Source organism: Pristis pectinata, chromosome 28, assembly GCF_009764475.1.
Source record: "Pristis pectinata isolate sPriPec2 chromosome 28, sPriPec2.1.pri, whole genome shotgun sequence".
Classification (NCBI taxonomy): Eukaryota; Metazoa; Chordata; class Chondrichthyes; order Rhinopristiformes; family Pristidae; genus Pristis; species Pristis pectinata.
The window spans coordinates 17,281,458-17,307,939 of NC_067432.1; the positions used below are offsets into that span (position 1 = coordinate 17,281,458).

The following is a 26,482-nucleotide window of genomic DNA, read 5'->3' on the forward strand; positions in this document are numbered from 1 at the left end:
GTTCATTAGTGCAGACGACAGAATCTCATCTTTAACAGGGTGATGGCATTTTCCACTATCATCTTGGTCACTCTGTGACTCTCATCGTAGCAACACTCAGCTGGATTGCCAGGAGTAAACAACCTATGCTTGAGGAAGGCCAACAAGGAGTCTGAGGACTACTGGTCACAAGATGATAAGCCGATGAGGACAAATCTGACAGGGAGGTTTCTCTTCAAGCACAAAGGCTGGATTTTCTTGCTCAGGCAACCTCTGGCCACACTATTAGGGATTCCTTTACGGAGAAAGATTGTGATCATCTATTGCAACATTGTCTGCAGTGACCAGTGATAGGAGTCCACAATGGTGTCAGAAACCATGTAGTTAGTGAGTAGTTTCCCTAGGATCTATCTCATCTGATGATGCTTCGGGAGATGTCTGGCAAAGCAGACTCTCTAAGAATGTTGGAACCTTATAAACTCCTAGGAAACTAAACATTGATCATGGGAAAATTCTTGGCACAATCATTGTCAACCATGATAGAGTGAGCAGAATCATTTTCTTTTATTAAAGAAGAGTTCATGATTTTTTTGAGCACAAATGCAGTCAATGCCAAGATTTCAGATCCTCCAACTCACTTGATGTCTAGCATAAGTTTCTATTCAATAAGAGCTGCTAATGTTATGAATACTAAGACACCCATGGAATGATTTGCTCATTGTTGAATTCTGTAAAAGTGTTTCTTGCTAGTTTGAGTAGATTCTGGGAGCTGCTGAGTGGTGCCTGGATAGCCTACAGTCATTCTTAGAGCTGCCTTGTAAATTGCCCTGTTGTCATTTAACTGGCATCCAAAGGAAGAGTGCTAGTAATTAAAATGGCAATTACTATCTGCAAAATGCCATACTCTAATGCTCTGCCATCCATTTTTCATATTCAAAGGCATTGCCATCTAATATCAACTTGGAGATTGCCACAAAGCAAAACTTGTGCGGCTGGTCTGTTAGGGACTAGAAACTAGGGCCAGAGGTATGGTAACTATTAATATAAACAAGAACCAGCCTTCAAACTACTTCCACATGCAACTTAAGCAGTAATTGGCTTTGAAGATACAAGGTCTATGAAAGGAACAGGCTATCAGTTTATAGTGGGAGGTTACTTAAAAGATATGCTTTGGAAACTGGTAAAACAATACTTGCTGTTATATGACAAAGCAAATGAGACATGCTTGTAAACATTGGTCACTAGTACAAGCAACAGGGCTATACTAATTAGACTACATTAAAACCCCAGGATTATACTGAAAAGGACATGGGATATCCATCAATACTAAAACTGTGGATGAGGTTTAAAACATTAAAGTGAGATATCTTGAGCTTTGCACCACTGGAACATCGATAAGGGGACATAATAGATAAATGGAGCCCTCCATTTCCAGCCCTAGAATGAGATCATGGGAGGCTAGTTTGCCAGAGTAACTCAATCATAGTGATCATATTTGTTCTGGGCATGTGTATATCAAGAGAGCCATCCTCCTGAATATGGTAACAAGGAGGATGTTTTAGATGCATGTTCTTTCTCTGCCCTCAAACTTTTGGAATACTGACATGAACCACCTTGTCTCAAAAGGTCCTTTGTCTTATCGCTTAAATTGTGCTCCCATTGAAAATGTTCAATTGTTTGTTCACACCTAAGTTTCAGTCTGGGGGAATTCTTCCACCACATCTTCCTTCTGATGCTCAAGCTGAAGAAAGACCTATTACACCTCTGGGAGGCTCTTAAGTTCATATGTCATTATCAGCAGGCTGTGGTTTGGTACATCAAGTGGCTGGGGGCCCAGTAGTCTAAGAGGGGCAAGTATTTTTTTTAAAAAAAAAGAGTACTACCCATTGTTGGAGCAGTTTAGGCTAACAACCACTGGTTCATGCTGCATCAATAGGAACAGTGTGGAGATTTGGAAAGGCAAACAAAGTATAATTGTGCTGTCATTTGAGTAGTTTGGTGTGACAGGGTACAGACAGTGACCCCCTCACTCCCCAAAGCCTTTCCCCCCTCTGTATTAAAAGGCACAGATAAATGAAAGTTCAGTATTTATAATTAGCTGAAGTGATGAAAGCCAAAATGAATATTGTCATGATTGCTTTGCCTTCTGCACCTTGTGAAATACAATTTCTGCCTCCATCCCATGAAATATGATTACAGGGAATGAATTTAAGTTCTATTAGTGAAGACAGTTGTTTTCCAAAAACAAAATTTTATTAAAACATTGCATTAGATTTAAATAGTACAAAATACACTGTCCTTTGCAACAAGGTGCAAAGAAATGGAAAAAGTCACAGTTTTAACGGCAAAGGATAAAGCACGTTTAGCTTATTGTATAATTTCACATTCAAAGTAACACTTTTGTGCTCATGTTTTTCCATTCCATTTGAAATGCTCCTCTTCCTTTACGATTAACCAAGACTTAACATAAACAAGGCCACTTTACAGATACAAACAATTGTCAAACTCCCCACCACAGTTAATGAAAAGGTCTGGAAATAAAAAGCTACAAGGGGTATGTACAACACTTAACATTGTAGTGTCTTTACTTCTGTAACCAGTTCCATATCAGAATTTTCACATTTTCCAAAAGCCAAGTGCATTGTTTATTTTATATTAAGCTTAAGACATTAGATTCCATACTTGTCAAGATTACAATTTTTCTAGCTTCACTTTAGCTCCACACAAGGTTCAAAAGATACCTTGCCAAGTGTTAGAAAATGCAAAATATAATTCATATGAACTCAAAGCAACATTTTGCTGATATAATACAATTAAAGATACCAATGGAAAGAGTTCTCACTTCTTGATTGGCCAGTATGGTTTGTAATTAAGAAAACAAATTTCCAGTTTTCATTGCTACCAACTGACAGCACTGAACAATTGAAAAAAGGTAACAAGTCAGGAATAAGAATCAAGATTCTTCAGCTATTAGAACAAAAGTATCCCCAGCCCCACAAGCACAAGAAAAAAAATAAGAGTGCACTACAGTCAAAGCCCTGAGAAACAATATTGCACCATTAAAATTTCCAAATCAAATCAAATTGGGAATTCTAAACAGCAAATATCAATAGTATCTGGAGAAAAAAGGGAGCAGTAATTCTCATCAACCTTCCACATGAAGCACTAATGTATTTCATTGATAAATTAAATGCAAGGTTGCCACTCATAAGTGTTCTTTAAGGATGCAAACCCAAAATAAAGTCACTTGTGTATGCGCAAAAGTTTCAAAAACCCAAATTTTGTGTTCCTTTACTCCAAAAATGCTGTTTAGGACATGCAGAGATGACATTTATCTGCTCAAGATTTCAATTTGTCATCTTTTTCTTAAAAGAAGTTGCTCGTTTACAATATGAGCCATTAATTTAGGAATACAGTTTACATGCAAATTTATCATACTTTCTTGGAATCCAGCCACTCCCTGTGTAAGTACTCTCTCAACAACTGACAAACACCACAGTCAAAAACAAATCCTGCAAATACCTTCATAAAAAATACACAGCATTAAAGCCAGTTGTCAGACATAGTAGTGAACAATTGATCAGCATATGCTATTGTCCTAAGTATCTCTTCTATTATGGATAGCACCACCACTCAGCCCCTATCTGCTCTAAGTATTCAGATAGCACTTGGGCTGGGAAACTAATTTCTTCACCATTCAGCTGGACTGCATTTGTAAAGGCAACAAATGGATTATGCACCACAAATACGTCAATTGAGTAAATTTATAACTGAAACTGTAACCAAAAAAACCCAAACTCTTTGGTAACTACAAATGCAGATATGGCAACTATTTTCTGAAGCTATTTGCTCACCAATTAAAGCAACATTGGCAGTATTTTTAATAACTGAAAAATACCCTCTCAAAAATGCAACACTATCGTGTTGTTTTAAGGGCACAGAAATGCAAACGTAAACATTAGTTGTTGGTTTTCAAGGATCAGCAGACCCTAATAGTTCAGGCTTTTCTCCTTTAACTGACAGATAGTGATTGGTTAGCGATTGCATCATCACCCACCATTAGCTGCTACCGAAATAGCAAGTCCAAAATCCAATGTATTTGGGTGCTTATAACTCTTGAGAGCGGTGGTGTCCATTACTCTGTCATGTTTGGATTGATTACATTTTCCCTTTTTCAACCCCTCAGTTCAGTATTAACATTAGTCCTTCTTCCTCATCTCTCTGCCAACTGATTTTTCTGCACCTTCTCATAATTCACTTCAAGATGTTCCTCCTGCAGCTGAGGTGCTCCATACTTCCACTCTGAACTAATCAAATCACGTGACCTCAAGTTACAGACAATCCTCCTCAAATTTCAAATGATACTTCATGTTGCACTTCTTCAGAAAAGGCAGGATTGGGATCAACCTGGAAGGGGGAAGTAATTAATACAATTATTTCAAAATAGTAAGTTTCTGTAATGTAGTTAGGTGAAAAGATGATATGATTGTTATAATAGAATAAATAATGTCATAAAATTTAGCCTCTGACCTAAAACAGGATAATCAAAAAATGTTTTATTCAAACCTCTGAATAAATTGGTGGTGGCTGAAATCTGAACTCTTGAATGTATGCGAATATGGGGCTCCCAAATTCATGCTCCAAATAGTCAGCTTGTGGAAGAGAGGGAAAATGTCTGGCAAGGTCTTCTTCAGACACAACGTCAGCATAGTTGGGAGGAGCTTTGGGAAAAGAAAAAACCAAAGGAGCTTTATAATCTGCATCTCTGTCAACAAATCACATTTAGAAGCCATGAACCCAGTATTTCACTAGTATTCAGGAATTATTGATTCTACTTAAAGATAAAGGCTTGGATTTTGGAATTATAACATCTGGCATCTGCATTATAGCTCAAAACTGACAACTTCCAGTCCACATACATGCAGAGTTAAGTGTAGTAACCCAAAATTGCTGGCCAATGACCTGTGGTTTTACTGCTTTCTCCAGTAGCAAATCTGTGAACTGAAAAAAACCTTGGGTAAAAGCAGAACATTCTTGAAACACTCAGGTCCAGTAACACATGTGAAAAATGAAATGGGAAATAACATTTCAGGTTGAAACCCTTTTAAAACCTTTTTTAAAAAGATGCAACACCAATCCATCCACCTCTTCCCTTCCCACCATCCTGGGATTCAAACAATTCTTCCAGATGAAGCAGCAATTCAACCTGCAACTGAGGTTGCTATTGTCTGTCACTTAAAATTTTCCATCCCATTCTGACCCCCTGCACTTTTATAAGAGGCCCAAACACAAGATTGAGTGGTATCTCATTTTACATCTGGGAACACTACAGCCTTTTAGATTCTGAATTCTGCAATTTCAGCAGCTTGCTTTCTGTATCAGGTTTGGCCAGTTCTGCTGTTATTGTGATATTGAGCTGTGATATTGGCTCAGTTTTTCCTCTGCTGGCACAGAGCAATTTGCTGGGCACATCCTTCAGCCCTGCTTTTTACAACTTTTCATGGTCTTTTGCTCGTATTCTAACTGCTTCCCTTGACACATTGAGATGACTTCTTCAACCCATCCCGAGCTCACCTTCTCATACAAAATACAAATTAAGGGGATTTTGTAGAAATTAATTTCATAGAAATCCCCTTTAGCCTATATACTGCTCTTTCTCCTAAACTTAAAACCAACTTATTTTCTCTTCCTGAGGAAGTCTTCAACTCAAAATGTTATCACGGTTTCTCTTGCCACAGATGTGACCTGACTTGATGAATACACCTGACAGATTCAACCCAATACTTTTTATATCCAATTTCCAGCAACTGCAGTTTTTTTCTAACTGTCAATAACTTTGGGTATTCACTATTGGAAAATAACCAAGTGTTATACTCCACTTCAATAGTGACAAATAAGTTTTTAAAAATGGTGCAAAACCCATGATTTACAGAACCTTTTCAAAACAAAATTTATATGCCTACATTGCCATTCCATCAGTGTTTTAAGTGTATTCTTGAAGTTGAGGTATTCAAGGTGCTACCTTAAATTGTGACATCTGTAAATGCTTAAAAATTAGCTAAAAGTGCAGACTTGATTTTGCATGTGTTGTCTGTGAGAATTCTTTATTGCTGCTCTGTCTCCTTCATTATAACATTGTTGCCAGATGCCAAAGATACCTTAAGATGAACACTTAATAGCAACAGATATCAGAAAAGGCAAAACCACATATTTCCAACTCTGTGGGATGCTTTGAGATCTGTGACTACAATTGCTTCACTGAACCAAAAAAAATTTAATTTATTTATCCCAATAATTAGATTTTGTTTCACTGAATGTGTAATAGAATTAAGAATATTTACCTTCAGGTTGTTCCGGTAGGGCGAGTTGAAGCCAACTCATATCCATACTGATATTACCACAAACACTAGATGTTCTGCTTCCAAAGCTGTTATACGGAATTGTGCCTATTACTATAGGAAGCTCCAGCATCAGCTTTTTAGAACCTGGAATGTGTACATAGACCTAAATATAAGAGAAACCAAAAGTGAAGACCCAATTGCAAGATACATTGCTATAATTTGAGATTTAAAATTCAAGATTAAATTATTTTCTGGTTTAGCCTTATGCATTAATTACTTGTGTTTGTAACTGCCGTTAAAGGGTAGTGTGTTTAATAATAATTTTACTACTATTTGTCAATCTTCAGAAATAACCCAAGTGTAATAAACATACTTACAGCTAAAGAGTATTCCACTCTGATGATGCTGCAATCTAAGATAGAGGGGTTCACTGGTGGAATTTTGAGGGTCTTTCCATTCCATGATTCTGTACTACCAGATGCAACGTGGTTTCCACGAACATTTGCAACCACTTGTCTAAAGGTCTTAGTTTTCTCATTTGCAAGGTAAGTCTGTGTTTGAAAAATAGCAGCTTTTGGCATAATAAGGCGTGAAGAACAATTCTCAAACTCTGCATAGATAGGGATTGCTTCACCTGTGGTAAAATTACATAGTTAGCACTGAAAACAAAAACTTGCCCAAAATTCCAAAAACATTTTTTTTTAAAAATAACTTACCATTACAAAAACCACTTCTCTCAATTTTGGCACTTAGTGATATTGGTCCAGAGGTAAAAAACCAACAACCAATTGTCTTCTCTTTACTCTTTGAGACTGAAGACTAAAAACATTAATAAAAACAGGTCAGCAATAACTAAATAGTAATTTTATAAAATTATACAATTTCAAGGTGGTGTCATTCATTAGTGGTGATCTGAAGCATTGCCATGATACTTATTTGCTAAACTAACCAGGCTCTTAATGGCACCACTCAGCTACATAGGACCTACCCAAATGCACCTGTCAATTGATCATTAATTGCAGTGCACGAAGCATGCTTCCAAATTGAATTTTTTTCCTAAAAAACAATTCCAAATTAATCTATAAACAATGCTCAGCAGAAGCATTGAATTAGGTACTTTATCTTTTTGCTGTCTTAACTTTATGAACAACCTAGCAGAATTTCCTGCAAATCTGGCTACACAGTCTCTTTGAGAGTTTCCTCAAAACAAATTATATTGATGACACCCATTACTTCACCCAGTACTTCACAGCCAATTTATTTTGATGGACCAAAGAACTGTAACATTTGCAAGCTGGAAATTTACATTAAATCTTAACCTGAATATACAACCATTAAGCTAAATATTTAGAACATGATGAGTAATTGATTAATGCAAAAAAGTTTTCATTCTTTTGCATTCAGTAACTGATTTTTGTTTGTAGGTTAACTGACATGCAAGATATATAATGCAGGTGTACCAAGGTCCCCTTGACAATTGTCTAAATAATATTTCTAAAAATACAATACAAAAACAAATCAACTTACCAAAAAATACGGTGCATTAACATCAATTTGACTTGTTACAGAGAACTCTCTCTTCACAACTTGATTTGAGACACAAGGCCGCTCCAATATTGCTGTCACCCAATATTTAACACTGCCATATTTTCCACTGAAGGATGTGACCAATGGCCTATGTTTTAGACAATTAAAATGCAATATAGAATTTCGTTGCCATTTGTTTTTGAAAATATAAATCATGTTTTTGAACAGATCGCTTACCCTTGTGGAAGATGAAAACTGAATGGAAATTCATGTTTCCCAGGTTGTAAAATGAAGTATCCTTGATCACCTATAGCGAATGAAGTTATACATCAATAAAGTAATGTGCATTTGCAAGAAACCCCAAATGAATGTTATCAATACATACTGAGATAGTAATTTGAAAAGCCAAATTAATGCTTCTAGTAGAACTTGTGTTGACTGAGACATAGGTTGCATTAAATGGGAGATGAGAGCCTTTAAAGCATTTAATTGATGCAATTTTTTGGTCTAATTTTTAATTTTTCAGATTTTTTTGTCACAGCAAAAGGCAAAGTATAAAGGCAAATTGTCGTCATTGGGTCTGACTCCACTCTCCCCTGCCAGAGGATACCAGGACATGAAACAAGTAGCAGAGGCATTAGGAAAGGGCAAGGACATAGAATAGAATTTAGTCATGATGCTTCAGTCACAGTGTGGGCAGGCTCAAAGATTTGTTCAATTCTCTTGTTTGCAGTCCTTCTTTGAAAAGTCATTTTAAAATATTTAATTTGGATTTTCCTTCCCTTCAACTAACCCACTCATTTCTGGACACTTTCACTTCTGCTTCTTCCAACTGTACTGTGTGATGATGTGCATTGGAGAAACCAAATACAAGTTGAGAGATTGCTTTTCAGAACACCTCTATATATTTTGAAATTCAAATCCATTACATTCTTCCAGCTTTTCAATAACAAATTTAGCAGGACATTTTAAAATCAAGTCCACAGTAGAGAACTCATTTTCCCCATCCCTATCTGTCCTCTGCTTTGGCTCCTTGTTCATTCCAACGAAGTTCACTGCAAGCTTGAGGAAAACCCATCTCGTATTCCAATTTGGTATGTTACTGCCTTCAAGACAATGAATTTAACATCTTCAGATAACTGGCTTTTCCAGGTTATATCAGAACTGGCCAATTCTGATGAAAAGCTATTGTCCTGAAACATTAACTGTTTCTTTCAGTACAGAGGCTGCCTGACCTGCTAAGTATTTTTAGCATTTTCTATTTCAATTACATATTTGTTTCTGTGACAAAAACATTAGTTTTTGCTGCTCTTCATACTTTAAAGGAACCTTTCTTCAAAGCTATATTAGGAGTTGCATAATTTATTTCCTGAACCTATACATTGAAGGCTACAGATCAATGGTCAACTGACGTAATGTGCCATTTGCATTCTGAACTAAACATCAGCTCATTCTGAACTAAACATCAGCTCATTCAAAACGAAACCAACCTGGAAAATTTTGTATCAAGGGTAAAAGCACTGGACACCCATTGTACAGAGCAACAAAAGACAACAGTGGTTGCTGGGGAATGGGAAATTAAGCACAATTATTGCTTTGGTGCAGAGTAATCTCAAAATTAATGCTTCTATAGGTGAAGAGTTTTGTTGGTTAAACAAGTGCAACAGTCGGGAAGTGGGTAGTCATTCAAGTCTCACTAGTTAATATTATGTTCTCCAAAGTACTGATTCAGCAGGAGGGGACCAGATGGTTTAATACAACATGCACATTGACCCTTGACAGTGACAGAGGCCTGTGATGGAAGTCAGGGAATGTTATTATTTTTTTGGAGATAAAAACAGAAAACCTACAGCATAATACAGGCCCTTCAGCCCACAAAGTTGTGCCAAACATGTCCCTACCTTAGAAGTTACTAGGTTTACCCATAGCCCTCTTTTTCTAAGCTCCATGCACCTATCCAAAAGGTCTCTTAAAAGACCCTATCATATCCACCTCCACCACCATTGCCAGCAGCCCATTCCATGCACTCACCACTCTGAGTAAAAAAAACTTACCCCTGACATCTCCTCTGTACCCACTCCCCAGCACCTTAAACCTGTGTCCTCTTGTGGCAACCATTTCAGCCCTGGGAAAAAGCCTCTGACTAGCCACATGATCAATGCCTCTCATCATCTTATACACCTCTTATCAGGTCCCCCCTCATCCTCCGTCGCTCCAAGGAGAAAAAGCCGAGTTCACTCAACCTGTTTTCATAAAGCATGCTCCCCAATCCAGGCAACATCCTTAGTCACTGCCTGGCACAAGTGTTACCTGCCACGTTTGGCATCTTACTGCAATGCTCAATGAGTTGCCCAGGTTACATCCATCGGGAGCATTGCCTGGAAGGACGGAGAGCCGCCACCCCCACTCCCCATTCGCAGCCACCTGCCTTACCTGGGGCCTGGCGCAGGACCTGCTGCTGCTGCAGGTACACCACCTCCTCCCGGTACCGCGGCGCCGCCGGGGCGCTGGGCGCCGCCGGGCTGTCGCTCCAGTGCACCCGGGCGCAACCCTTCGCCTCCAGCCGCACGACAGCCACGGCCAGCTCGTCGCTCGCCTCCAGCAGCACTTGTCCCGCCACCAGGTCGCCGCTGGAGTAGCTGCTCAGCTCCTCGCTGTCGAAGACGATGCCGAAGGTCCTCACCTTCACCCCCATGGCGCTCGGGGGGCTTCCAGCGGCCGGGGGCAGCGTCAAGTCAAAGCCCTTTGTCTGTGCGAGGAGAGCGGCGCAAACTTCCACCAGCCGGCCCCAGCATAAATCATCGAAGTCGGCTTCTCCTCTTGTGCCCCGGCCCTTCGGAAGAAAGTAAATCCCTGCGACCGCGTAACGCCGAGGGAATTCCAGTCTGAGGCAGCCTTCAGCACCATGCCACCGCACACCCTACCCTGATACCCCGCCTCCCTTTCAAAGCCATTGGCTGTCCGGACCAATTACCCGCCTCCGCTGGGGTGCGCTGACGCACATTCCTTCTCCCGATTGGATACGTCGGCTGCCACTCAACCGGAGCACTCTCCCCCACCCTCCGTACAGGTTAGGTTGAACGGCGCTCCCCGGCGCTGTCCAGCTGATCGGTGCGTGATCACCAATCAGCGGCGGGGACGTGCACGTGTACAGCACTGCCATTGGGCGGCTGGAAATACGTCAGGGGGGCTCCCGGCCAATCGGAAAAGAGGTTCATCATGTGCACGGGGCTTTGCTTGTCCTCGGCGTAAACAAGTGTCAGCTGGGCCGCGGTTGCGTGGCAACCGGAGGCGGGTAGTGCAGCTATTCCTCTTGTTTCTATATATGCAAAGGTACAGCTGCTGCCCCTGCACGACTGTCCCAGGTTTGGAGCTACAATCAGCTGACTCAGTGAATTTACTTCGCCTTTGGTTATCTACATCTGCCGGATCGTATTCGGGTGAGCTCATTCTGGAAGACCGAGCCTGCAGCACCTCCGGGCTGCAGAGCCTGGGCTGGGGAGGGGGATTTTTCCCTCAATGCTGACGTGCAGCCACTAACTTCCACCTCGTTCAGGGTAATTCTGCAGCCAAAGCTACCCTATCGATGCACCAGAGAAAGCATCCGATCTGGGTGCATCACAGCTTGGTATGGCAACTGCTCTGCCCCAGACTGCAAGAAATTGCAGAGAGTTGTGAACGCAGCACAGTCCATCACGCAGAGGAGCCTCACCTCCATGGACTTCTACCCAACTGTGATAAGACTATTGAATGGTTCCCTTATACAATGAGATGGACTTTGAGCTCGCAATCTACCTTGTTGTGACCTAGCACCTTATTGCACTGCACTTTCTCTGTAGCTGTGACACTTTACTCTGTACTGTTATTGTTTTTACCTGTACTACCTCAATGCACTCTGTACTAACTCAGTGTAACTGCACTTTGTAATGAATTGACCTGTACGATCGGTATGCAAGACAAGTTTTTCACTGTACCTCAGTACAAGTGACAATAGTAAACCAATACCAATACTTGGTTTACACTTCTTGCTGTCTCGGGAAAGCAGCTAACATAATCGACGACCCCTTCCATCCCAGTCATTCCCTCTTCTCCCCTCTCCCGTCAGGTAGAAGATACAAAAGCTTGAAAGCACATACCACCAGGCTCAAGGACATCTTTTAACCTGCTGTAATCAGACTCTTAAATGGACCTCTCATATGCTTAAGGATGAACTCTTGATCTCCCAATCTACCTTGATGTGGCCCTTGTACTTGATTTGTCTACATACACTGCACTTTCTCTGTAACTGTTACACTATATTCTGTTTTCTTTTGCTTACCTCAATGTAATTATCTGGATGGTACACAGAACAAAAGCTTTTCACTGTATTTCAGTACATGTGACAATAATAAACCAATACCAGTACCCTAATACCCTTGCCATCACCTGTGGCTTTGGTACTTTTTGATGAGGCTGCAGGTGGCCCAGGTCCAAAACTTCATATTAAGGAATGGAAGTTGTTTTGTGTTACTTCTTATAACGTAGAATAGATATAGCACAGTAAATACCATATGAGATTGGCAGGGTGAGGTCCTGATCCATGACCATGGGCTTTAAAATTATCAGGGGATGTTGATGCTCACAGATAAGTACACCCTGCCCACTAATCTTCTCCAACTCTCCCTCATTCTCTCCCCTCACCACCACTCCTTCCCTTCTTCACTCTTCAGCCCTGATAAAATCCTTTTGGATAAAAATTGTAGTCTACAGTGTGTTAAAACCTTAGATAAACTTTCACGTGGATACCTGATGGTGTGGAGTTGATTGAAAGCCTTGGGAAAGGTTTCATTTGGCAACTTGCAGTTTGAAGAACAATACAATCCTTCAAAGCACTGGAGAGATTCCACCAACACTTTCTCTGTAAAATCCTTCAAATTCATTAGGCGGAAAAGCAATCCAATGTTAGTGATCTCTCCCAGGCCAACATCCTCTGTTTCCAGGTTCTAATGACACACAGTATTGGATGGGCCATGAAATTTTCATGCCCAATACCAGATCTCTGAAATAGACACTTTACTCTGAGCCCTGTCATTGCAATACCCAGCTGACAGAGAAAATGATTCCAGAATGCACTCAAAGCCTCCTTGAAAAAACGTAACAATCCCATTGATTTATGGGAATACCAGGCCCATGACCACTCAAAATGGAGAAAGTGCATTAGGAATGCTGTTAAGGACCCTGTGTCATTTCATTAGGACCATATGGAAGCCAACCGAAACAGCATAAGGAATGCACACCTTCCCAAACCACCTATTTATAGTCCTGTTGTGTCCTGTCCACAGAAAACAGGACAAATCTAATCCCAGTAATTGGTCTATTCTCAATCCTTGGCAAATGATGGAAAGTGTTTCAAAACAATGCTGTCACGTACCATTTACGAATAGATAGTGCACACTCGGAGACTGAGTTCTAAACTACTGTTGATTTACTCAAGCCATATAAGAGATGAGCATGGTTGTACCTCATGCCAAGGAAGATAGCTATGGTCCTTGATGGTTAATCATCCCAGCACCAGGATAATGCAGCGAGAGTTCCTCAGGAATGTGTCCTGGACCCAACCATTTTCAACTGCTTCAAATATTTTTATCATGATGTCAGAAATGGGTGTGCGCACTGATGATTGCACAATGTTCAATTCCATTTGCAAATCCTCAGCATTTGAAACATGTCAGAATGCCACTAAAGACAGTTAACATTCAGATGTGGACTTTTATGTGGCAAGTAACATTTTGCCAGAAAAGTCCCAGGCAATGACCATCTCCAATGAGTGTCTAATACCTGTCCTTGATAATCAGTAGTATCACCATTTCTAGTACCCCCATTATCAACATCCTGAACATCACCAAAGAAGTTCAATAGACCGGCCATATAAACACAGTGGTTACAAGAGCAGGTTAAAGACTGGGTACTTTGTGGCAATTCAAGATCTGTGATGATTCATTTCCTGACATGTCAAATCATTTCCATCATTTGCAAAGCACAAGTCAAGGGTGTATTGGAATACTCTCGACTTGCTTGTGCAGTTCTTTCCAAGATAAAGCGGCATTGATTGGCTCTCCATCCAACATCCTAAATGTTCATTCCCTCCATTACCAGTACACCTTGGCTGCAGTGTGTACCATCATGGAATCATTGTAGTTACTTGCCTAGGCTACACCAATAATACCTCCCAGACCTACATCCTCTACCACCTAGAAGCACATAGGTAGCAGGCGCATGCGAACATCACTGTCTGCAGGTTCCTTTCCAAGTTGCATATCATCCTGAGTTGGAAACATTGTTGTTTCTTTATTGTTGCCAAGTGTCAGTCCCAGAACTCCCTCCCCAAAGGCATTACGGGAACACCCTCTCGAAAAAGACTATAGTGCTTCAAGAACATTACTAATGTTCTTAAGAGAGAAAACATGTTGGTTTAAAGTTGCAGAGAGGGTGGGGAGGTATGAATAGATCAAAGGTATCATTTCTGAACAGCTGAGGTCAGGGTTGCTGTGGAATAAACTGGAAAGAGTTCATCCAGTTGATGGGTTAATGTGGGCAGTGAGGGAGAAAGAGAGAGAAATTGAATAAACAAACATAAAGGTTATGGAATGAGGGCAGTTAGACAGTGAGAACATGGCCAGCAGATCAGGCTGCGCCAATGAGGGAGAAGATCTGTGCCAATATCAGAGCTAGACTGGCCAGTTCCAATACTGACAGAGAAAGCGAGTTACCTGATGCAGTAGAATATGATTTTGAGTCTGAAAGGCAGTCCAGGCAGATGATGGCCCAGAGTTTATGGTTGTAATGACAGCAGAGCTTCCAGTGATCAACATCATTGTATGAAACCGACAGCAAGTTCTGGTATCTGCATGCAGAATTAGATATGAAGAAATATTGCTGTCAGTGATACCCCGCTCCTCCACAGGCTCAATTGCTGCAGCCTTCGCCAAGCCAATTGATGTGACCTTTTAATGCATGATCCTCGCTGTGAAACAATTAAAAATTTTAACTTGTTAACTAATTTCCTCAGAATAATTATTTAAAAATTTGATGGATTTTTAATTCTGTTTGAAAGTTTGTTTATTTCACAATCTCCCTAATCCACACATATACATGTTTATTGCATTCACTTCAAAATGTTTAAAAGTGATCCAGCCTGGAAATAAAAAGTTCCTTCCATCAGAATTCAACAATCTGGTTGCTCGACCACTTTGATGATATCAATGTTGTAGAATGCTGCAGATCCTGAAAAGTAGCTTTCAGTAATCATCATTGGAAAAGGGGAAAGGGCCACAGATCCTCAGAAGCTTTGTGGGCGTACTTCTTTGAAACTAGAAGCAAACGCAGTCCCATTGTTACTGATGGGAAATTAAAAGCTCAATAAAATAACTATATCAAAACATATAAAAGTAAAATCATTGTTAGACTTCATTTTAGCATTTCCATGTTGACAAAACCTAGTTACCATACAAGTAAATGGATATTAACACAGATAGATATTGCACAGGTTATATATTATTGCCCATTGCAGGAAGATCACAGAGGTTAATTACATTTGTTTTGCAATCAAGATTCACTGACTTTTTAAATGATATTTCAATAGGATTAATAGGATTTATTAGTTTGTTGATCATTAACCACATAGGAGCAATATTGCTGTTTGATTAAGAAAGAGAGGAATCTATTTTCTTTCCAAATTAACAACATGTTCATAAAATTACAGCAATGTGTGGCTTTAAAATGTGTTATTTCTGATGGCCAACCTCTCCAAATTCCAGTGCTGGCAAAATTGCGGCATCCGAGTTGAGCCAGAGTGGAGCTGCCAGATTTCCTGATATCTCCTTGAAAGTTCTCATGGAGGAAGTTAGAGCAGGATGGGAGACACAGTAATTTAGTAGAGACACAAAGGATTCTGCAGATGTTGGAATCTGGAGCAACACACACAAAGTGCTGTAGGAACACAGCAGGTCAGGCAGCATTTAAGGAGGGAAATAAACAGTCGATGTTTCGGGATGAGACCCTTCATCAGGACTCATTTAATCAGGAGTAATTTAATACCTAGGGTTGTATCCCCAGAGCCACAAATGGTTGGCTGAAAGCGTTAATAGGGTATCTTTACTCCCAAGGATCAGCCCTTAGTGTAAGCAATAGTAGAAGAAAATACAGCTCCATATCTTTTTAACTTCTCTGAATAATACCTGTCAAGATACATCCTTGAAATCCATCCTGCACAATTCATATGAATTCCCTATCTTCCAACATTGCTGTCAGCATACAAACATAAGGATATACTTGTGGATAGACCTTTTTTTCTCATCCAATCTGCAGTCTGTTCTTCCTTTCTTGTCTTGACAACCTACAAGTGCAGCAATCAGTTCTAGCAGCTCAGCACTTGCGTGACCATCACAACCCTTTGTTTCCCATCTTTCCCTTTCTCAGCATTGCTAGTGTCACATGTTGTAATCCTTGGTGAGGGAAGGGGATATCAAACTTTTGGCAAAGTAAGTATTTTGCTTTTCTCTTGATACTGTAACTGCTTCCTTGCTTGGACTGTCTACTCATCTGTGAGCAACTCTGCTTCAACTGAAGACTTCCAGTCCTATTCAGTGTTCTGACTGAGTGGATGAGCCAGAAAGTTGTGCAAGTTGTTCTCTTTCAGTGATTCTATCATTTGTGCACCTTCAAATATCATTGCTCTTGTAATTGGTGAGCAGAGGTTTTGACTTTTACAGGACTAAATCTGCAAATTTGGAACAACAATGTTTTAAGGTGCCAGTGTGTTGGTGGCAGGTTGGCAGAAATCCTGACTGAGCAAAATTAGGGCCCATCTGAATATTTTACACTTAATATCAACTCTTTATACTGTAAGTATTAATCACCTGTACCTTTCATATCAATGGCAACAATGAAGCTGGGCAGTGCATCAATAATAACCACCAAAAACCATTGTGGGCTTGACCTGTCTCTTGTTAGGGCCCACCTTATCTGAGTTCACCTATGGATCAATTGGATCAGGCCCTTCCATCTGATGACATTCCAAGTGCTATTGTTGGTGGTAATTCCCAGAGGAAAAAATGGAAGTCAGTATCTTTATTTCATCTATAAAACTTCATTTTATTTTACTTCAAGGCAAGTGAAATGACATTTTGTATACTCAGAGACATAGAATGAAATCATTTTATGATACCATACTTTGATTCAGAGCTTTTTTGATTGCCAGTTTTCTGGGGGAGGATAAAATAAATTGTTGGTGTACTTTTGTTTTTACCCTGATACTTTAATCTTTATTTTAAAAGTTTTATTCAATTTTAACATATTGGCATTGTTTTAGTTTTTGGGTTTAATAATTTGCTTTTACAAAAAATGGTGATATGCAATTGAAAATTGGCTTAACATCAGTAGAGGAATTTTGGTAGCACTGGAATCTATTATTAAGAACTTAGTTGCAGGACACTGGAAAATTATAGTATGATATAATCAGAATCAACCTCGATTTATGAAAGGGAAACTGTATTTTACAAATTGATTGCAGTTTTTTGAAAGTGAAATCAATAGGGTTTATAACAAGGAACATGTAAAATGAAGTGCATTTTGATTTCCAGAAGGCATTAGGTGCTACATAAAAGGTTACTGACCAAGGTAAGAACTCATGACACTGGGGACAAAATATTATTGCTGGTGGTCAATTGGGTAACTAACAGAGAACAGAGAGTTAGGATAAATGGATAATTTTCAGGTTGGCAATCTGCAACCAGTGGGGTGCCACAGAGATTAGTGTGCAGCCTCAGCTACTTACTGTGCATATTAATGACTTAGATGAATAGAACAAGTGTATTGTAGCCAAATCTGCTGACAGTACAAAGCTTACAGAAAAGCTAGTTGTGAGGACACAGAGTCTGTAAAAGAAATAGGTTGACTAAGCCAGTGGATAAAAAATTTGTTGGGGTGTATATCGTGGGGAAATGTGGGATTATACATTTTGTAGGAAGAATAGAAAGCAGAATATTGTTTAATTGGAAAAAGACTGCAGTAGGTTCTTGTAAAGAAAGATCTGCATGTCCTCATGAATGAAACACAAAGTCTGTTGAAGGCAGTTCAGTGACAAGTAATGGTGTTGATTCCTGGAATAAGGGGTTGAATTATGAGAAACGATTGTCCAGTTTAGGCCTGAACTAGGGACATAATTTCAGAACAAAGGGTTTTTCATTTAAAACAGAGATGAGAAGAGATAATTCAACCCTTCATCCCAGGAATTAATCTCTGGAATTATCTACACATGGGAATGATTTAATCTATTCAACAAGGATAGATTTTGGGAATGGAGGGGAGTTGAGGGTTATGGGGAACACACGATATTGGAGCTGAGGCCAAGATTAGATCAGCCATGATTTTATTGAATAGTGGAGCAAAGTCAAGGGGCCATATCACCTACACTGTCCCTATTTTTTTACATTGTTATTGTTGATTATTAGTTCAGACCTCTGGATTATCAGTAACCGATCCACTACATCACCAATCCCAAACTCTGCTACCTCAAAAGATGTGTGAAAAGGAATACTTTAGAACCATGGCACAAATATTAATTTTGGGTCTTCCAATTAAGCCTGAAATTCAGAACAAGGAAATGCTTCCATAGTGAAAATCAAAAAAGAGCTGCAGATGCTGAAAATCTAAAACAACTGACAAAGGGTCTTCAGTGTGAAACATTATCTCTGTTTCTCTTCCCACAGATGCGGCTTGACTTGCTGAGTATTTCCAGCATTTTCTGTTTTTGTTTTAAGTGCTTATATAAGTTGGGAGGAGCAAATCCGGAAATGGTTTCAAAGTATTTCTACACATGGAATGATCTTCAAGATAGTGTAGATGAAACAAAAATCATTTATTTTTGGACAAGTAGAAGAAATTATCTGTTGGACTTTTGCAGGGACAGTTCAGCATTTCCAACCTAATAGGCAAGTGGGGATACGTGTGCAAGTGTGTACAAATGCAGAAGTTCCAAGCATCCTGACAGCTGTTTGCCATGAATCTATCACAATGCACAGCCAAAGGACTCTGCCTGGTAGCGAATCTGCTTAAACCACCTGCACCAGGTTAGATTTGATTGCGAATTCTTATCCATTGATTTCAGAGGAGGGAAATGGTTGGGACGGATTAAAGCAAGTGTTAGTACTTACAGTTCGTTTCATTAGTTTGGACTTATTTGAATGTTTTTATGTGTTCCAATTCTTTTAGTTTCCATAATTTTTCAGTTTTGAGTAATGATTAATTATTCATATTTCCCATTATTTTGCAGAAAGATTCACAGCTTTTGACAGTTTTGATATCTGACCAAGGTAGGGTGTGTGGCATAGATGCCAGTGGGAAATTGTTCTGGCTTCATAAAGTGACAAAGTTAGTGTGTTGAAGGATCCTCCCATAGCACAGGGCTCAGTGTTGAGGTTTTGTTTGCCCTGTCTAGGAAGTTCTCTGTTCTTGGTGACTTGCCATGTTCAAGTCTTGTTTCTAAGATAAACTCAATGTACACAACATATCTATATCTAAGCTAATGCCAATGAGTGTCAGAGGCTTTACAGAGGCTTTCAGCTTCACTATTTTGCTCTGGAGATGTAGCCTGGTTAGTTTGGACTTTGGTTAGCTGGAAGGAGAAAGGCTTGCAGTGAGGTAAGGAGGAGGTAGTGAATGCTGCATGCTTCCACTAAGTTTGCAGCTTAAGGAGGGAGTGGAATGGAAGTGTATATGAGGACACCATCTTCTGCTGTCAAGGCCACTCCAATAATGGCAGTACTTCTTGAGTATCTAGAGATAGAATTCGCACTTGTCAACCACTTATTTGTTGCTGGTGTCAGTTATTTGTTCTATTCCCCTGCAAGAAAGAGGGAAGTGAATCATTGAATGCTGTCTGATACGTTTGGGTAGTTTGCTCATCATGGTTGAACGTATTATATGCCCTCACTGAGATGTGGATGTCGCACTTGCAATAGTGCTAAGCATGGGAGGATGTGATGGAGCATTTAAATGTTGGCTCTGAGCCCTCAAGGCAGAAATTGTAGGGAAGTGGTGTGATGCATTGAGCAGTTGTGAGGCTGGTGGTCAGGTGGAAGGAGATTGGAAACTGTATTCACTGACCTTGATCGTCTGTTTGATGTACTTCATGGATTAACCATAACAGCTGTTTCCTCCCATGTTAGCTAGTGCCTTGGAAGGCTTCCTGACACCCCACCTCCCTTTCAATGCTATGTCAGAAACATCTGCTCCCATCCTTGCTCAGGCATGGCATCCAGCAAGTTGTGAAGACTGCTGGAATAACTTTCTCCACTGATGCCAACCACAAATTACTTCCTACTTAAGAGCTGTAGGCTGCCTTTAATTATCGCTAGATAGTTTGAACTAGTGTTAGCTATTCATGAAATTGTACCTACTAATGATGTACTAAGATAACAAACAAGATGGTTGGCACTGGTTAGAACACTGGAATCACAACAAGCATGCTTGCATCTGGTAGAACAGATGCACATTAATTGTGCACTGCAATCCCTGTGCATGTCTTATAGTAATATCCAATTTAGCCTATTTCAAACCACAGGCTGCAGACATTTTGACTCTGGAGTCATGGATTGAAGTCCCTGAATAATATTAATTCAATAGTTCTACATTTTATCTATTTACATGAATACTAATTTGTGACTTAGTATGAACATGAGAATATTTAAAGTGGAAATCATAGCTGCTGTGATTTGAAATTCCATTGTCATAGCTTAAAGACTGTAGCAAGTGAAGCTTAATATTCACTACCAAATGTTAATGATAAACTTAAATTTTGTGTTAATATATTGCTAGAAAGATTTAATTTATAACTTTAAGTTGTTAACACCTGCCAACAATGTTGGTTACCTTGTTATGAAGAAAAAACAGCCTGGTGGGCATGTATAAAAGAAGATTGAGGTTGAGACATGAAATAACCATCGGGTAGTTGGCTGCAAATGTGCTGGGATATCCAGCAATCTAGCAGTCCACATTTTGCAGGGTCTATTGACTGAAGTAAAAGACAGTCGCAGAAATAGGTAAACTGGTAGCAGAAAACATAAAGTTTAGGTAGCAGTCCAGAGGTCATATCACCTCCAATAACCCAGGCACTAATTTTGAACACAATGGCTTATAATGGTAGTGTGTTGTGCTGTAATTACAATGTAAAATGGGGTAGGAGGGCAAAATCACATGTCCTTTTCCATGTTAGCCAACTAGAGATGAGCATGTGATTTACCAAATTCCTTGTTTTGTCCTTATTTGGAATTTATCAGTGCTGCTGTTGTTGCTCCCAGTATTGTTGCAATCTAAGTATTGACCGTGGAAACCTCATCTTTGGTAAGCTCACTATGAGTAATTATATTTAATAATGCCAACATGTTATACATTGCAATTTTTTTAAGTGTTTCCTTCCTCAGCCCAGTTAAAATTGAATTCATGTGGCTACTAACATTTTAGAATTTATATTATTTGCAGAGGCAGCTCATTAACCTCAGAGATTACAAAAACTCTCTACTTTTACTTGTTTGCGATACTGCCCACTCGCATCTCCCCACAACCAATAACTATATGTTGTAGGAATAATTTAAATACAGGAAGTCCCCGGATTACGAATGAGTTCCATTTTTTAGTCTGTTCGTAAGTTGAATTTGTATGTAAGTCAGAACAGTTACATACAGTTCACATCTATCACATCTAGCGCCAATTAGTCAAATGTTTGTCTTAATCTATAGTATATATTTTACCTAAAACATCATAAATATAATAATGCAGTAATAATAGTAATAATTCTTTTTTTATTCCGTGGGGGATGCAGCGAGTTAAGGTTCAGTGGGTCGCGGGTGATGTTAACCGAACACGGAGCAGTTATTAGCATTTCTTTACTTTATCAAATAAGTTTATGAGAAAACGGATCGATTGCGGTGTCTGTGTCAGGCGGACTGCCGCACTATCAGGAGACGCGAGAGGCCTCAATGTGCGAATAACTCTCAGCCCGGAGTTACACTCACTGCCAAACCTGAATATTGTGTTTACCATTTGTCAAGTTCACAACCTGTTCAACACTGCCTAAATTCCGTACATTGAAGAAACTGTCACAATAAAACTGCACATCAATAAAACTGACTGACCAGCTGTGCATTTCCACCATTTTATTTCTGAATCAGATGCGGAATGAGGATGCAATTCAATTCACTTCTCCCATCTTTCATCGTCACAATTAAGAAGATGCATGAACATTAAATAAGAAGACAAGTTATGAACACCATTGATCCACAGAACCAGTGTGGGTCATTACTTGGGGCCTGATGGAAGCATCAGATCGGATGGGTTCTCTTTACCGTGAACCTTCTCAAGCGCAGATGAGAAACCAATTCCAGTTTTAAAGGAGACACAAGTGACGGCAGATGATGGAATCTGGAGCAAAAAAAAAACACAAGCTGCTGGGGTAACTCTGCGGGTCAAGCAGCATTTGTGGAGGCGAGGGGAAAGTCGATGTTTCGAGTCGAGACCCTGCGCCAGGAATCTCTTCGACCATCCTTCTGCCTCCACAGATGCTGCTTGACCCGCTGAGTTCCCCCGGCAGTTTGTTTTTATTTGCTCCAATTTTAAAGGAACCCCCCTGGCATTGTATGGAGCAGATAACCAACATACACCATATCCATGTTGTCTCTGAACTAAAAGGAGGTGATAGTGGTGATGAGAAGGAGCACGGTTGTTTTATGAAGTAATGCTTCACAGTCTATCGGTGTCTAGTGATTTGCTTCAAAATGCAGATGAACAGCATTGATCACAAGCTGCTGATGGTGTACATCCCACCTCCTCTCTCTGTCTCCATGACCACCCTTCCCACCCACTCCCACATTTATCCATGGTTAACTGTAAGCTTGTTTTATCTGTATATATTTTAGTGTATATATATATATATATATATATATATGTATATATATATATATTAAAAACTATTGTTTGCCATCAAAATGAGAATTTTTTTTTAGATAAAGTCTCTTCAAAGAGATTATCGGCTTTATAGATGAACTGGATCCAGTGTTCACTGCCTCTTTTCTAAGACACGGTTGGATGTTCAGAAAGCATCTACCTCAAATCATTGTGCAAGCGAATCGGTTCTTCTACAATGTTTTATGAATGAACATTAAAATTCTTCACAATCAGATGCAAATACATACATGTAAATATGTACAGTTCGTCCCGTTCGTTTCGTACGTTCGTTAGTACGAACTGTTGTGTGTAACTCGATTTTTTAAAATAATAGGCTTTACGGAGGTCGGTTCGTAAGTACGGGCATTTGTAAGTCGGGCGTTCGTAACCCGGGGACTTCCTGTAAATTCTTTATTCTTCAATTTGAAATGAACTATCTTCTGCGGACTGCATTAAGGGGCCAAGAAGAGGGGATGTTCCCACTGCTGCTCAAATAATGGCAATTTCTGTATCCCATTTGTTCAGATGTGCCATCTGGTGGATCTTGAGTGCACCAGCTGTGTGAAGCAGCTCACTGGCGCCATCTCATGTTCATATAAGTGTTGAAGGTTCATTTGACTGCTGACAAAGCTTTCCTCAGGCAATTGAATTACAAGCTCATCCTGCAAGTATTGTGCTCAGCCAGACTTTGCCGGAGGAGAATGGTTAAATATTCCATGTGATCTGTGGAAAAGAATTCTTATTGCCCTGTTTAAGAACTGAATATTTTACTGAGCATTCAAAGGACATGGTTCTATATGAGACAAATTGCATTATGCTTTGCCCTGTTTCTGCTTACAATTTATTGCCACTTCCATTTATTTTCTTTCATTAGATGTATCAGATTTCAGCAGATAATGAATCTACAAATAAATATCACCAGTTAATTTTCGTTAACAGCATTCAAATTTAGTTTGACTATTTGAAGAATCTCACAAGCACTTAAACTCCTGCAACAATTAGTCCTGCATTCAATAAACTATTCAGCTTTAAATTTCTATTAATTTTTTGTTGTTTAATTTACTATGGATATAATGTTTTAAATATCTGTTGCACGTTAAGAAGCTTTGCAGTTACAGAGTGAGGGCATTTAACCTTTCAACATCCAACTTCTGCTGAATTTTAGTTGGAAATATCTGGTTATCTGTTGAAAATAAAATACCCGTTTTCCTGAAAATGAGAGTCACAAGTTCCAAATATCAGTGGCATTATATTTTGTGATTCACAGTACATCAAATAATATTTAATAACCTTAGGCAATAATTTTTACTTCAAAGTTCTTGCTGGGGTGGGTTGATGGAAATAAATTTTTTTTTCCATCCTTCAAAACAAAGAGAGAAAAAAAGCTCACTGGTGAGTTTGCTGATTTAAACACTGAGTGGTATATGCTCATGTTTCAGGTCATTGAAGCAGAGAATCTCTTAAATACATTCATTCTTTTCTCTTTATTTGTTTCAAATGCATTTAATCTGTTGTTTGGTTTCCATACATCAGTAAAAGCTTAGAAATCAAGAAAGGAACTGCAGGTGCTGGAAATCTGAAATGGAATCAGAAAATGCTTGAAACAATCAGCAGGTCAGGCAGCATCTGTGGAAAGAGAAACAGTTAACATTTCAGATCAAAGTTAACTTGTTTTTATTTTAATGAAAACAAGAGTTCAGTCTGGAATGTGCCAGACTTTCACATGGCTCAGTCAATTGAATTAACATAGTTATAATTTGATTAACTATATCTTAAATTTTACACTATATTTACTCAAGACTGCAAGGCCTTGCTGAGAGTGAATGGGGAGAACGTTTCTTGTCTATTGTAGAAGCCATTGTTTTCCCTCCACTGACTCCCAGGAAATTAGGTACTGTGAGAAGAACAACAAAGCTTGAACCCTGCTTTAGGTTACCTAAATATTTGTTATAATAAACATCACATTTAAATTATTTTCAATGCATTTCACAATTGACATACAGATGGTTTAACATGCTGTTGAGCAGCAGAGCAGCAGTGAAGAGATGCAGGTCAGAAATGGCAGGCAGTGTGCGGTGGGCTGAGAGTTTCTGGTGGATGTGGCAATGCGGACGATCGATAAGGGAAGTGAGCACCTTGAGATGGCAGGGTAAGGAGACAGGTCACAGGGACTGGAGGGAGTCGGAGATCAGGCGGAGGAGATGAGTGCAGGGCTGGGAGGAATCATGCATATCAGCTGTGACCATTGACTCCAAGGACAGCTTATCTTGGAGGCTTGGGGGGACACTACAGCTTCTGCAGGCCACAGTCAGTGTTGTGATTGCTCCTAAATTTTACCCTTCTTGGCTCCTCCTTTTATCTGCCTCCATTTCCGAGTCCTGGAAAACCTAAGCTCCCCGACAGATAAAAAACACAGTCTAAAATTTATGAACACAGTCTCCTAAAGAGATTACTTTTTACTGAACAGCCATTTTCTGAAAAATTATCATTCACTTGTTATCCTTCAACTGGGTGGGATGAAGTCAGGTTGGGACCACATATGGAATCTAAATGTTTAGCTCCCACCTCCTCCTGGGGGTCATTGAGGAGTAAGCTTAAAACTGCACTCATCTCGTCCTCTCTCTAAGCAGGAGAAAAAGCTTTGCACGTCAGCAGATGACATCATTATGTGCAATGCATGCAGTGTTACAACGTAATCACATGGTTTTACTTGCAGGAAATGTTTTGAAATTGGGTTGATTAAGGTGTCGCGTTTTTTGGTGAGTAGAGTAAAGGAAATGGAAAATGATCAGCTTGTGAGTCAGATTATATTGTATTGTGCTTTTACATGCTGTGATCCAAATTCTATGAATACAAATGCAAACAAAAGTTAACACAGTCCTCCATTCATCTCACATGTAAGACATGGATGCCCAGGGCTGTTCAATGACGTGTGACATGCTTGTGTAGAATCAGGCTTTCAGAACATCTTCGAAGTTTGCTCCTGTAAAACTTAAAGAGGATCTCCCATACAGGTCATGGGCCACAATTGTGAGCCTCACTGAAGTAATGATAAAAGTAGGAAAGCTGGAGTTGCTCAGAAAGTCAGATAGCATCTATGGAAAGAGAAACAGAGTTAATGGTTCAGATCACATCAGAAGAGTTAGTTCAGGGGTTTTCTGCTGGAGCTCTGCCTTCAAATAGAGCTTCTAATATAGGAGCACCTTAATTAGATCTTTGACCTTTTGCTTATTTTCACCAGACTACTCCTTGTTCTCTATTCCCTGGTGCCAATTACAGTGGACTTCAGGGCAGCCCATAAGCTGTGGGTATCCCATGGCGAAGAGAACCTGGGAATTGGCATATTGTCTGAGAAGAGCCACCTTTATAGATACTTGTGAGCTGACATTGATTTTTTTCCAGCAATGCTTCTGTTGATGCTGATGTTTTGGGGAAGGGTTGATGGAAATAATAAAATAGATTAGGTAGTGGTCAGTCCTCAGGACATTGGTACCAGACTTGATGTAGGTGATACGGACATCTTAGCAGCACCTGGTTAAGATGATGATATAATCCAGCAGGTGCCAGTGCTTGGACTGGACTGTTGCCATTAGGTTTTGTGCTTATGCTTATGATGAAACAGGGTGTTTATTATGGCAACAATGTACTTCAAGCCC

General features: G+C 39.7%; 1 protein-coding gene across 1 annotated transcript; it reads right to left on the reverse strand.

The window, feature by feature from the left end:
* Positions 1–2,136: 2,136 nt before the first annotated feature.
* LOC127584077 (arrestin domain-containing protein 4-like) lies at positions 2,137–10,939 on the reverse strand. The gene is made up of 8 exons (XM_052040627.1): positions 10,281–10,939; positions 8,085–8,154; positions 7,848–7,995; positions 7,037–7,139; positions 6,698–6,954; positions 6,321–6,483; positions 4,546–4,700; positions 2,137–4,386 (listed from the first exon to the last, which is right to left on the reverse strand). The coding sequence occupies exons 1-8, from the start codon at positions 10,540–10,542 to the stop codon at positions 4,327–4,329; spliced, it is 1,218 nt and encodes a 405-aa protein (XP_051896587.1). The 5' UTR covers positions 10,543–10,939; the 3' UTR covers positions 2,137–4,326.
* Between the last annotated feature and the right edge of the window lie 15,543 nt (positions 10,940–26,482).